This window comes from Pogona vitticeps, chromosome 5 (assembly GCF_051106095.1).
Source record: "Pogona vitticeps strain Pit_001003342236 chromosome 5, PviZW2.1, whole genome shotgun sequence".
In the NCBI taxonomy this organism is placed as follows: Eukaryota; Metazoa; Chordata; class Lepidosauria; order Squamata; family Agamidae; genus Pogona; species Pogona vitticeps.
In genome coordinates, this window is record NC_135787.1 from 45,902,362 (window position 1) to 45,916,457 (window position 14,096).

General features: G+C 38.6%; 1 protein-coding gene and 1 non-coding gene across 9 annotated transcripts in view; both read left to right on the forward strand.

The window, feature by feature from the left end:
• TMEM131L (transmembrane 131 like) overlaps positions 1 to 14,096 on the forward strand; it is an 83,996-nt gene that overhangs the window by 41,976 nt on the left and 27,924 nt on the right. For 7 of the 8 annotated variants that reach the window (XM_078394788.1, XM_078394787.1, XM_078394786.1 and 4 more), the window contains 7 exons: positions 761 to 871; positions 6,360 to 6,437; positions 7,707 to 7,860; positions 7,974 to 8,032; positions 9,398 to 9,506; positions 11,036 to 11,141; positions 13,667 to 13,820. In XM_078394788.1, the coding sequence (XP_078250914.1) occupies positions 761 to 871; positions 6,360 to 6,437; positions 7,707 to 7,860; positions 7,974 to 8,032; positions 9,398 to 9,506; positions 11,036 to 11,141; positions 13,667 to 13,820 (771 nt within the window). The remainder of the gene's footprint in view (positions 1 to 760; positions 872 to 6,359; positions 6,438 to 7,706; positions 7,861 to 7,973; positions 8,033 to 9,397; positions 9,507 to 11,035; positions 11,142 to 13,666; positions 13,821 to 14,096) is intronic. The other variant, XM_073001537.2, reaches the window with a different exon arrangement.
• LOC140707927 (small nucleolar RNA SNORA66) lies at positions 2,643 to 2,776 on the forward strand. The gene has a single exon (XR_012088056.2). It is a non-coding gene; the product is annotated as a small nucleolar RNA SNORA66 (small nucleolar RNA).

Sequence of the window (14,096 nt, forward strand, 5' to 3'; positions counted from 1 at the left end):
TATTCTGAATAAGCTGAATTAAAATATTAACCAGTTTTTTTGCAGCAACAGGAACTGTTAATTTTTGGGACAGCAACTTCCAGAATGTCCACTAGCCGTACATATTTAACATGGATATTCTGGGACCAAGGTTCCCTCTAAGCTGGGTGCGCGTGCCTCTACCTCCCTCTGCCTAGCTATCTTCCTCCTTCTTGCAGCGATCGCATTAGGTTCTGGTTGTGACAGAACCCTGTGGGGGGAGAGGGGCAGAGTCACATGTGAGAGGTGGTGTCCTGCCCAGCAGTGGTGAAATTTAGAGGGCACTTTGCCTGGGGCTCTTTTTGTTTTCAATCTTTGGTTTGTTACACAAGCTCTAGTGTCTTTTGGGGAAAAATCCATTTTACAAGAAAAAAATCCATTAAATATCTGCTCACTTAGAGAAAATATGCAAAGCCTTGCTTTGAATTAGCTTTGTCTTGCCACCTCCTAGCCCAGTTATCCCTAGTTGGTTGGGATCTGCTTAGTCAAGCCAAATCTCCAAAGGGGTTTCTTTTGCGTTACTCAAGCAGCAGCACATAGGCACAAAAGGCTGTAAACCTTTATGGGATGCTTGCATGATTAAAAAATTTGTATATGAACACCATTATGGTAACAAAGAAATTTAATATGTTCTGTTTCCCTTTATTTATTTTTTTTAAGTTTTTATTTTGCTGTTATATGGCATTCTATTTTTGCTGGAATTATTGAGGAACAGTCAATGTAAAGTTCTGTTTTGCAACAGGTCTTTGGAAAAGGAATTTCAGACTCTGTTTCAGAAGACTTTATAAAACAGTTGGCAAATACATATTTATTGCTTCCACATATCAACAGTATCCAGATCTCACAAACACTGGTATAGTATATACTTACGTTTACATGTTTGTTGTTCTTGAAAAAGAACTATATCTTTGTTTCCTGTATAATGAAAAAATGATTGCAACCAATTTTCAGTGTGGTTATTGGTACTCGGGGGAATGGAAGGTGTGAGAATAGTGTCATTTACAGACTATGAAGACATTGCATTTGCAGTATTTTTATGTGTTACCCAGGAAAAAACATCATGGTGCTTGTGTGAACACAAGATTTGGCTGATTTTCATTGAATTGCTACCCCCTCCCCGTGCTCCTCATTACACTAAAATTAATAGACTTTGATAAAGTTTTGTTTCCTGTTTCTAGATATTGGTTATATGTAGAATTGTAGGTAATAAATGGTACAGCAAGAAGCAGATAATACGGCTATACACCCACATAATATTTTTGGACAGCTACAACACAATTTGCTGGGGAAAGCTGAAGATAACAGGAAAAGAGGGGAAGCAGATACAAAATGAATCGACTCACTAAAGGGAGCCATAACCTTGAGTTTCTAAAACGTGAGCAGCTTTTGGCAGTCACGAAATCATAGGATTGCCTCCAGTTGATAATGAACTAATGGAACATAGCAAAGAAAAGCAACACAATGACAGTTCTAATATAGTGGTCCAGTTAGGCTTGGATAGATTCATAACCCCCAAGATACAGAGTGACTAGGCTGTATGTAGATTTGGAGTGTCCAATTCTAGGGAGCCCATTGAATGCTAGACTCCTTTGAATTACTAAGATACAACATTTTCCCTACGTCAGCTTCCACATCCTGGAGCTCTTTAGATGAGGGGTGCCCAACCTTTGGCCCCAAGGCATTTTGGATGTCAGCTGCCAGAATCCCCAACCAGTATGATGAGTGATCAAGGATTCTGAAATCCAAAACATACGGAAGACTAAAGCATTGAGAATCACTGCTCTATGTAACTTACAACCATCTCTCAGTTAGCAGGGCACCGGATTGTAGAAGGACAATCAACATAATGTCAGTTTAAGTTGCTGTATTGTAAAGCGCAAGTGTTCTCAATAATTCCTTATTAGTACTGCCATAACAAGTTGCTTTTTGATTGTGATTCAGTGTTGTGCCCCCTCGTTTCAATTCTTGTCTACCTCAACCATCTATATTAAAAAATGAGAGATGATTATTAAAATTTATCACATGATCAGAGCAAGTATAACTTTTGACACAAAGATCTGCCTTGTCATACCTAGTTCAGCCCTGAAATTTCGAGCCATCTTGAAGGTTTTTTTTAACAGTACTTGGGACGTTACTTTTAAAAACTTAATTGTTGTATTTGCCGGTAAGCAATGTTTGAAAATTAACTTGTTTCTGTTATATGTTACAGTGTTGAACATGTAACTAGATATATTATTTGCTGCCCTTTTCTGCAGTTTTCTGTGACTTTACCGTGAAAAACAAAACAAAAATAATGACATAAGAGTGTTAAGAGATTGGCATAACCAAGTCAAAGTGCCTCAAAAATGTGTTCAAATGATCTTCAAAATAATCCTAACCCTAATCCTTACCTAATCCTAACCCTAAACTAACAATGTCTGGAGGGCCACAGATTGATCAAGGTGGTAGTTCAGCTGCTGGTCAGCAGAGCTGTTGGGTATCACGCCAGTGCTTGTCTGAGCATTGCATCTGTTCTATACTCAGTGTAGTTCGCGAACGCTTTTATAAACACAGAAGAAACTATGGTATTGTGGTTGTTTATCTTAACATTTATCTTTACATTTATTTTAAATGCTCTAAAGTTTTTGCAAACTCGATCACTGGCTCTGCATGATGTGGCAGAAGCAAGGGGAACAGGTTTGCGAAATTAAATGTGGTACAAGAAGCATATTTGTCTTAGAAATAATACTTAGGCTATTTATTCTGTACCACAACATAAAAATGTTGAACTTTACGATATGACTTTCATGGTTACTCTATTTGCAGTTCTTCTTAGTTTGATTTGTTCAGTAAAGTTTCATTGCAAATTTATACTTGACTTTGGCCTGCTAGTTTGCTTGTTTAAAAATTCTAAGAAAATGAAAAGGAAAGGAAGAAGGGTTACAAAACAGAAAATGCTGTTGATTATGCAGATCTTCAGGAGGTTGTTGTTTAGTCGTTTAGTTGTGTCCGACTCTTTGTGACCCCATGGACCAGAGCACGCCAAGCCCTCCTATCTTCCACTATCTCCTGGCGTTTGGTCAAATTCATGTTGTTAGCTTCGATGACACTGTTCAACCATCTCATCCTCTGTCGTCACGTTCTCCTCTTTTCTTCACACTTTCCTAACATCAGGGTCTTTTCCAGGGAGTCTTCTCTTCTCATGAGATGGCCAGACTATTGGAGCCTGAGATTCAGGATCTGTCCTTCCAGTGAGCACTCAGGGTTGATTTCCTTCAAAATGGATAGGTTTGTTCTCCGTGCAGTCCAGGGGACTCTTAAGACCAGCACCACAATTCAAAAGGATGAATTCTTTGGCGGTTAGCCTTCTTTGTGGTCCAGCTCTCACTTCCATACATTACTACAGGGAAAACCATAGCTATGATTATGCGGACTTTTGTTGGCAAGGTGATGGATGTCTCTGCTTTTTAAGATGCTGTCAAGGTTTGTCATCGTTTTCCTCCGAAGAAGCAGGCGTCTTTTAATTTCGGGGCTGCTGTCTCCATCTGCAGTGATCATGGAGCCCAAGAAAGTAAAATCTGTCACTGCCTCCATATCTTCTCCTTCTATTTGCCAGGAGGTGATGGGACCAGTGGCGTGATCTTAGTTTCTTTGATGTTGAGCTTCAGACCATTTTTGCACTCTCCTCTTTCACCCTCATTACGAGGTTCTTTAATTCCTCCTCACTTTCCGCCATCAGAGTGATATCATCTGCATATCTGAGGTTGTTGATATTTCTTCCGGCAATCTTAATTCCGGTTCGGCATTCCTCCAATCCAGCCTTTCGCATGATGTATTCTGCATATAATAAGCAGGGGGACAATATACAGTCTTGTCGTACTCTTTTCCCAATTTTGAACCAATCAATTGTTCCATGTCCAATTCTAACTGTTGCTTCCTGTCCCACGTATAGGTTTCTCAGGAGATAGATAACGTGGTCAGGCACTCCCATTTCTTTAAGGACTTGCCATAGTCTTCTGTGGTCCACATAGTCAAAGGCTTTTGCATAGTCAATGAAGCAGAAGTAGATGTTTTTCTGGAACTCTCTGGCTTTCTCCATAATCCAGCGCATGTTAGCAATTTGGTCTCTAGTTCCTCTGCCCCTTCGAAATCCAGCTTGTACTTCTGGGAGTTCTCGGTCCACATACTGCTGAAGCCTACCTTGTAGGATTTTGAGCCTACCTTGCTAGCATGTGAAATGAGTGTAATTGTACGGTAGTTGGAGCATTCTTTGGCACTGCCCTTCTTTGGGATTGGGATGTAGACTGATTTTTCCAGTCCTATGACCACTGCTGAGTTTTCCAAACTAGCTGGCATATTGAATGTAGCACCTTAACAGCGTCATCTTTTAAGATTTTAAATAGTTCAACTGGAATGCCATCACCTCCATTGGCCTTGTTGTTAGCCAAGCTTTCTAAGGCCCACTTGACTTCACTCTCCAAGATGTCTGGCTCAAGGTCAGCAGCCACATTCTCTGTATTGTCCAGGACATCCAGATCTTTCTGGCATAATTCCTCTGTGTATTCTTGATGTCTTCTTGATGTCTTCTTGATGTATTCTTGATGTCTTCTGCTTCTGTTAGGTCCCTCCCATTTTTGTCCTTTATCATGTCCATCTTTGCATAAAATGTTCCTTTAATATCTCCAATTTTCCTGAACAGATCTTTAGTTTTTCCTTTTCTATTATTTTCCTCTATTTCTTTGCATTGTTCATTTAAGAAGGCCCTCTTGTCCGTCCTTGCTATTCTTTGGAAGTCTGCATTCGATTTTCTGTAACTTTCCCTATCTCTCTTGCATTTTTTCCCCTTCTCTTCTCTGCTATTTGTAAGGCCTCATTGGACAGCCACTTTGCTCTCTTGCATTTCCTTTTCTTTGGGATGGTTTTTGTTGCTGCCTCCAGTACAATGTTACGAGCCTCTATCCAAAGTTCTTCAGGCACTCTGTCCATCAAATCGAGTTCCTTAAATCTGTTCTTCACTTCCATTGTGTATTCATAAGGGATTTGGTTTAGATTATACCTGATTGGCCCAGTGGTTTTTCCTACTCTCTTCAGTTTAAGCTTGAATTTTGCTATGAGTAGCCGATGATCAGAGCCACAATCAGCTCCAGGTCTTGTTTTTGATGACTGTATAGAGCTTCTCCATCTTTGGCTACAGAGAATATAATCAATCTGATTTCACTATTGCCCATCTGGTGATTTCCATGTGTAGAGTTGCCTCTTATGTTGGAAAAGAGTGTTTCAGGAGGTACAAGGCATGAAATAATATGTCCCACTCTTCAATCCACAGAATTTTAAAAACATATAACTTGTAACAAAATCCGTAATTGGCATATGTTTTCAACCTAAGATATAACTTTACCTCCAAAAGTGGTGAGGTCCACTTCTGAAAATGAATCAGAAAGTGTAAATGGTAAGATTAAATGTGTGATAGCTCCACCTTGTGGAAATCTGGAAATCTCATAGCACAAGAAAACGAAATGAATAATGGCATGCTGGCTTTTGGCTGGAGAGCTCAGCAGTTTAGATATTTAGCTGCGGAGCCAGAGGTTGGGAGTTTAATTCTCCACTGTACTTCCTGGGAGAAGAGCCAGCCTGTGTGGCCTTGGGCGAGGTGGTCAGTCCCAAAGTGCCTGCAAAAGAAGAGAATGGCAAACCACTTTGGTGTATTCTCTTCCTTGAAAACCCTGGAATCAACTTATCAGCGCAAGTTATTATTATTAATTTGGCAGTGCTAGTGTCATAATCGGCCTTTTAAATGATATGCATTTTTTTCTTGTTCTGTTATGCTCTATAGGCATCCTACAAAGCTTGATTTGGGAACACAAAGTGCCCTATATACTTTAGAAAAGAAATGTTAAAAATAAAAACACTATATAAACATGAATGGACATACTTGTGCTGCATAGTTGTTACCAAATTATCTATTCCGAACTGCAACCAGCAACCAACCTAAGATACAGAGGACAGAGTTTTATGAAATGTTCTCTGATTTCAATAAACTCCAGTGTCTCTTAATATTAATTTGGCAAAATCTTGTGTAGCATTATTTCTGAGATGAGCACATATACTAAAAACGTATCATCTATGGAAGTGTTCCCTTGAGGCCATCTGTACATGGCATCAGCTTCATAATTTATCACACAGAGGCATAGGTTTCTCATATGTGCAGAAAGGTGCCTGTGGTTCTGGTTAGGAGGAGACATCTTTCCATTGATCCCCATATGGGAGCACATGCCATTGTGCACATTAAACTATTACCAATTTCCTCTTACTTCCCTCTAGATTTCCATTTCTTGAACTTCTTTCTTCTTTTTTATCCTCAGGCAGAAACTAGGAACATCAGTCACTTAAAAGTTCGTCTTGAGTGCAGTTTACATAACAGATTTTATCAACATGTTAAGGTATGAAGTATATGTTTATTCTTAAGTTTTTGTACATTTGTTTTTAAAAAGCTAGTGAACTGGAAGTTTATGTATTTATGTACAAGATTCTTTTAGCCGTGCCATTAGCAATGGCCTCTGAGCGGTGTACAGTAATATTAAAACTTTAAAAACATTAAAAAGAGGCAATATAATAATATCCTATATTAAAACAGTCATTAAAATATTAATGTTAATAAATCCTGCTGCTCATATAGCCAGCTAAAGGATACTATTTAATTAAAATGCTGGCTAAACAGTTCTCCTGTTCCATTGTTGCAGAGGACAGTTTAGGCTTTATAAGCAACTATAACAACTTCAGGTCAGTCCCAAGTAACAACTAGATCTGTGTGTCTGCTAGAAACCTTTAATAGGTATTCCAGTTAAATGGTCTGCTAAGATAATTGGGACTATTAGACTATTCCTCCTTTAAAACAAGGATTCCTAGTGCAGTGTAGTGGATAGAGTGATGTGTTAAGACTCTGGAGAACAGCATTCAGATCCCTACTTGGCCATGGAAACTCACTTGGGGGAGCAGAACTGGTAAAACCACTCCTTAAAAGTTTCACTTATCTTGCAAGCCCCATTAGGATCATGATAAGTTGGTTCCAACTTGAACAGAACACACATGAAAAGGATAGCTTCCTTCCTGTGGTTCTTTAGATATGTGATGGACATACTTGCATTGTACAGTTGGGGAATGGATTGTCATTAATTTTGAGAACTGTGAAACTTGCTGGCCTCATTCACCTACTGAAGCTAGTTTCCCAAGATGATTTCCTTAGTTTATTACTTCAGCTATAAACATGAGTGTTAATTTTCTGAATCATGTTGATTGAGTGACTTTTAGCATAAATTTCTAGTTGGTTATATCAGATGGCCCTCTTGTATCTGTACTTGCCTGTGTATATAAATCACAATTATTTTTTCTGCTTAATCATGTATTTGTACTTCCAGTACAAAATATGCTGAGAGACAGTACTTCCAGGCTTCAGATCATGCGGAGGCAAATATTTACCATGTTGTCCCACTACTGTGCATCACTGCCAGACAAATATTTCCTGACCTACTTTAAAGTGTCTTGAGTATCCCAGATGAAAATTCCTTGACTTAATAATACCAAAAACAGGGCAGGGGATAATTGCCATTAGGCTGTCAAGTTTGCTAACTGAGACTTGTGATTTTGCATGAAATATCCTTGATTGTTCACTTGTAATTAATTTTTGGAATTTCTTTTTATTTTGCCCCTAGAATTGCTGCTTTACTTCAAGTGGCGTACTGCTGCTAGAAATAAGCTTAGTTGTCAGAATGGAAAATGTGCAACATGAATTTGTGGACCTTAGACAATACCTACTGGAAAAATTTTTTGTAGTTTATGTAGCAATGGACAAAACACAGACCTCAGGTAGGTCCAAAATATGTTTACCCGTACTTTTTAGTTATACACAATTTTTATTATGTGCATAAAACTATAACGGACCTTTGACTTTTGATTTTGTTTTTATTGTTCTTGAACAGATGACTCTCCAGTAATCTTGTATGTGTTGCATTCAGGGAACAACTTTTTATATGTTCAGGTAATTATTTTTATGGGTATGGGTGTGTAGATGTAGTTAGAGAGTTTGTAGAATTTTCCATTAAAAACACCCTACAAACAAAGAATATGTTAATGTACTTGAACACTACATGCTTCCCCTGTGTGAAAGCAACTGAGCTTGCATTTGCTGTGTTAACTTAAGTCCAGGATCATCCAGAAGAATAGTTGTGTGTTTGAATTGAAGAAAGACAATCCAAAAATCCCATGACTTGAATAACAGAAGGTATATTTAAAGGCTGGTCCTGGCATTTGAAAGTCACTAGCCATAATCAAGGCAGTTGCATAGCTCTTCCTCTGTGATAGGAGTGATGGCATCAGCAACGGCAGGATGCCACTAATTAAAGAGTATATATATACAGCATATATATTTCCATTTTGAGATGCATGTGACTCGTGTGCCTCGATGTCAAATCAGCCAACACCCTGATGTGCCATTGGTTGTAGATTGTGGAGATGGAGGGAGTTGTATTCCTGTTATGGGATTCTCTGTCCAGAAGGAGAGAGGGAGAAGTGGTATTATTTTCATTCTCTTTTGTGCTGAGACTTTTAGTGCTGGTGGCGTCAAAATACAGAAACAGTAGGTACAGAAGTAGACCTCATTAGATGTTGGATCAGTCTTCCTATTTTGTGCATGAGAGAGGAAGAAACAAAATATTACTAGTGTTTGCAGTTGTGATTACATGGCCAGTTTACTGAGATTCTGCTGAGTTGAAGTTATCAGCACCATAGTAACATGAAATTGTATACAAATGTTGCTGTTGGGCATGTGGTGATCTCCCTGAAGAAGACCTTTGTTTTTCTCACACAGTAGCAGTGGTTGTGCTGTGAGAACTTTGAGCTCAGCACAAGCTTAACATGATACTCACTGATGTCTCTGTTTTGATTCCTTTTAAAATTGTGCAAGAACCCCAGAAATATAGATCAGTGTTAGTTTTCAATAGTGCATATAAATGGAAACATAATGACTGGGATATTGTTGGCAGATTACACTTGCATAGAGCATTGTTTGATAGATGACAAGCTTTGGTGACAAATTGCTGCTCATTAAAGACTCAGTTGCATTCCTAACTGCATAATAAGACACATACCCAGGAACACAACCAGCAGCTTATTAAAGAGCAGCAATTTGCCACTAACACTAACATTATTTCCCTTCAAATATAGCTTGCTGACAGGATTCTGGCCTGTTTGCATAGAATTAAATTACTATACAGTTTATTATTGTCCTTAGTGGAGATGTGACAGATTGCCGTTATTTCCAGTTTAAATTTGCCATGACAATGAGTTTTTACAGGAACTAGAACAATAATAGTATGATAGTAATGATTATGTGCTTTGTCTGCAGGATGTAAAACACTTGTCACAGGAAGGAACATTTTCAGTGCAGTTTGAGCCAATATTGCTGCCATCATTGACCATGAATTTCACAAAAGTTGCTTCTATTTTTTGTAAAGGTACAGTATTTATTTAATAAGGCTGTACATACAAGAGAAACAGCACTGAAATAGAGATCTCCTGTTGCTGAATAATTAACCACCTATTTTCATTATCACATAAGGGGGTGCATGGGTTCTAGAAAGTGATAAAGAAAAGGCCTTCATCTAGGCTGAAAGAATTTACAGACCTGCTGTATATCTATCAAGCAATTTTAGTCCATTTTTCCAGACAAAGGTTTCTCAACATGTCCACAAAATTGAAACAATAAAATCATTGACCCCCCCCCGCCAGAATTTCAAAAGTAAAAAACCTTTTCAAATATAAAACATCTAGAATGAAGTAACTTTCACAGCTGTAGCAAAGTCTTGGTGGCGATGAGACCTTTAATAGTAAAAAATTGCCACTTGATCACTGCCAGTGATTCTCCTGATCCCAGCAATGGCCATTTTTGTCTTTAAAGGGCTCCTCCACTGTCCCAAGGTACCCTAGGGAGGCCCTATGAAGCCTTGGAACCTAGAATATGGGGATAGGAGGCTTTCAAGTAGTGTAAAGTAAATGTTTCCAATACCCAGCCTAAGTCATGCCTGTGCAAAGTTATGCAACAGGATTTTTCCTAATACTACAGCACTATATGCAATTAAATGAGATCAATGTAAAAAATACTTAGAATATCTCAATCTCCATTCTTGGTGTTTAGAAAGACTTTTGAAGGTGCCATCCACATGTCCCTTGGGAGGGAGCTTCACAGATTCGGAACCACTACTGTGAAAGTCCTTTTCCTTATGCACACCACCCTAACTGATTCATGAGAAGGCTACAAAGCACGGAGCCCCAGTTATGGTTCTCAGATTGCTCAGAGAATGGTTAAATCAATCTAGATGTAGGCAATTCTTCAAATAAGCCAGTCCCAAATTGTTTATCGCTTTACAGCTCAAAACCAGTGCTTTGAACTGTGCCCAGAAATATCAGTGTCCATTGCAGCTTTGGCAAAACTGGTATAAAAGGTTCTGACTACCAAGTTGCAGTTAGCACCAGAGCATTTTGTAATTTCTGAAGTTTCCAAGTCTCCATTGAGGGCAAATCTTTGCATAATGTTAATGGTAGCAGATATGTAGACAAGATATTGTAGACAAGAGTCCGCTTTAATAGATGCATCCCTAAATTTTAAAATTTTGAATCTGAAGTATTTTATGGCAGAATAAATTTTCTATAATGTTGTTAACATCAATGTGCATTTCATTCACCATACTAAGAGAAATATTTCAGAAGACCTCACCTCCATTCCTTTGTCTCTCTGCATAAAAAATTCCATTTGAAGGGAAAATAAATGTTAGAGCTCACTTTCATCTGATTTCCCAAGCTTTTCTTTTTGTTTCAGGATTTCACATACCCAATTCCAAATATATCATTATTGATTTGTAAAATATATCAAATTTACATTTATTTGAGTCAAAACTACAGCAAATATTCTCGTCACAAGCCATTAACATCCTCAGACTGTAGATTAAAGATATGCTGAATAAAGATACATTTTTCCTTGACGTAGGTGCATTATGTGGCCTGGGAAGCAATCATGATGTTAAGGCAGAGAGGAATCTGTTGGAAAGCACAACTTTACCAAAAGCTTGTCTTTCCCATCCTGTGATGGAAGGGTAAGTTTTTAATGCTAACATTAAAAGGTGTGCTAAAGGAAAAATGTTAAAATGTGTTTTCTGTAATTCAAACTGAACACACTTAGATGCACTAATTGACTTCTAGTTAACATGAATAAATTGGGGATGGTCTTTTTCTGGAATGAGGTTAACTTCCAATTATTGTATCCGGAGCACAAATAGAAAAAAATACAGAGTATTAGATTATGGTCCTCAGATGGATGCCTATCAACTCACAGGTCCAGTATCATATAATGATAGGACATAATCACATAATCAAAGAGAGCTGCTTCATAACATTTCACATAAGTCCGAGAGATAGGTATAGTATATGTTGTCCCCAGCATCCAGATTGTAAGCAAAACAAAATGTTAACAGTACCAGCCATCAACCACTTACTGCTAAACATTTGTTCCCTATGAAGAAAGATGCTCAAGTGTCTGTTCAAAGAAAGGGAGCAAATAGAAAGCAGTTCTAGATTTGAAGAACACCACCAAGACACTCACCACAAATTTGGAATGGAAGGGCCTTAGCAGACCACCATGATCGTGGTTTCTTGTTAAACAGACAAAAGAACTATCTTTGCTTCTCAAGGAAATCCAGTACGCTGGTGAGCAAAACCTGCTGGTAAGCCTTGAAACCAGTCTTTGGTGACTGAGAAAGATAGCCATTGCACTTAAAGCTTCCTTAATGTGAACAGAATTGAAAGGAAGCTGATCTCAAAACACTCCAACGTGGCTTCTGCTTTGTGTTGAAGAAAGCAGGACCAAGAGTTGTTACCAGTTTTGACCAGCATGTGGTTTTGTTGGATTAAGTTTGGACAAGATGGATTTGATTTTTAAAAATGGGATTTTTTGACAATTTAAATTTCTAAAATTGCTTTTTAAAATTTAAACCATGATTTAATTCAATTTGCTTTTTTTTAAAAAATCATTGATTTTATCCATCCTGGGCTTGGGGCAGGTGCTGGCCATCCTAGCTAGCTGATATCATGGAAAAAATTTAAAATTTCCATGGTAGCTATGACTTTCTGTACAGGCTTTGGCCATTGAGCCTAGCCAGAAGGAGTCCTGCCTCTGGAATGAGCGACATCTTCAGGTGCTGTTTGTGAGTGACAGCAAGGGTGCAATTTGCCTGTGGAAAAAAATCTAGGCAAAAAATTATTAGACCTGATGACCATGCTTCATGGAGTTGAAGCAGCATGGGATATGTAGTCAGAGAAATATAAGATAGAGTCAGATAGGTTCTATAATGATTTGATGATTTGAGAGACTTTGGAATGTGTTTAAGTGCTATGAGAGTGTTTTTGTGAAGACCAGTACAGTATGGTTCGAAATAAAGTTGAAGGTCCGTGAAAGACTCAACATTCTGGGCTAATTGGAGAAGAGATAAAACATCTGGATCTTCATGGGAAATGAGGGTGGAGGAAGGTGTTACAGCTCCTTGAGGCTAATTGGTTAACAGCCATGAAGTGTCAAGAAGAAGGGAGGAGTTAGAGAACGTAGAAAATGGACGATGGGTTATGTGGGAGAGGTTCGAGAGAGAAAGAACTTGATGGTTTGAGTATATGGCTTGAAGGAGAAAGTATGTAAGTAAAGAGAAAGAAGGAGGTGGGGCTAGCCCACCTTAGCCCAGCTTTGTAGTGTTTTTTTTATTTTAATGGGGATTAATTATTTTATTTAACTGTAATAATCTTTGAATATGTTCTTTATGCTAAAGCTTGAGCAATATAAACTGATTCTATGAAACTCTTATTCTTCAAATACAAAATAATTATAACAGTTCTTATAAAGGACTTGTCTCTTGAACAGCAGGGTCTGGCTAAATCCAGGAAGGTGGAGAGGGCCACAAACTAGCTATAGTCCTACCTAACTGAGCTGTTGTGAATTCTAAGGAATCACAAAACCCATGTGTCTGTACTTGCAAAGTACTGGATAAAAGTAAAGTGTTCTTTTAAGGTCAGACTTGTTCAAGGGGCTTACGCTATGCACTGCTGCGCACTGCTGCAGTCTTGGGACTTGTCTCAGTGCAAAGGTGATAGGTAAGTGGCCTGTCGAGCTCTCTGACCGAGTGCTAAGCGCTCCTTAGGGAGGCTTGGGCACCACACCATGGAACTCAGGGTTAATGGTCAGAGGGTTCTGAAGGATCTGATGTCATACTGTGGTATCTGAAATCTGTGCTTGGAGGGAAAAGAGACCAGATGTTGTACCTATGGAGGCAGACATCAGATAGTGTATTTGATGATGCATACAAGACATAAGGCAATGAGGTGAATGACAGTAGATATTAAAAACCTCCTGCAATTGCTCCCTCATCTTATTCCATGAACTGAAAACCTTGTTCTTGGCCATGGGACAGAATTGGGGAAGAAGGCTACAGTATCAGACTTAATGAAGTAATTTAGGTCATGCAATTCCCTACCCTTTCTTGGGCAATAGAAGAAGATGGCTAGTTGTTGGAGGTCTCTGTCACATTACCAGAAGAAACCTTCATGTTAAATGCACTGTCCTTTTCTCTATCTATAGGTACCTTGGTATCAATCCATTTGCAACAGTATTCCACATAGAACCACATCACAGTATTTCAACATCTTGGTCTATATGGTTTACAAACAATTTCGATTTTAACATTATGCTAAATGATGTCTATGTTTCAAAAGAAACTGAAGATATTCTGAAGGTGAGTTTTTATTTTAGGTCGCATTAAAGCACTTACGGAAAAGTGAATGGTGAAGCATTGTCCTCCCCCATCCCACCCAACTTCACTGCCTTCTTTATTTAATTGATTTTGTATACTTTAAACTAAAACTAAATGACATCTTAAGGATCTGGTGGTGCTGTGGGCTAAATCGCAGAAGCCTGTGCTGCAGGGTCAGAAGACCAGCAGTCGTAAGATCGAATCCATGCGACGGAGTGAGCTCCCATCGCTTGTCCCAGCTCCTGCCAAACTAGCAGT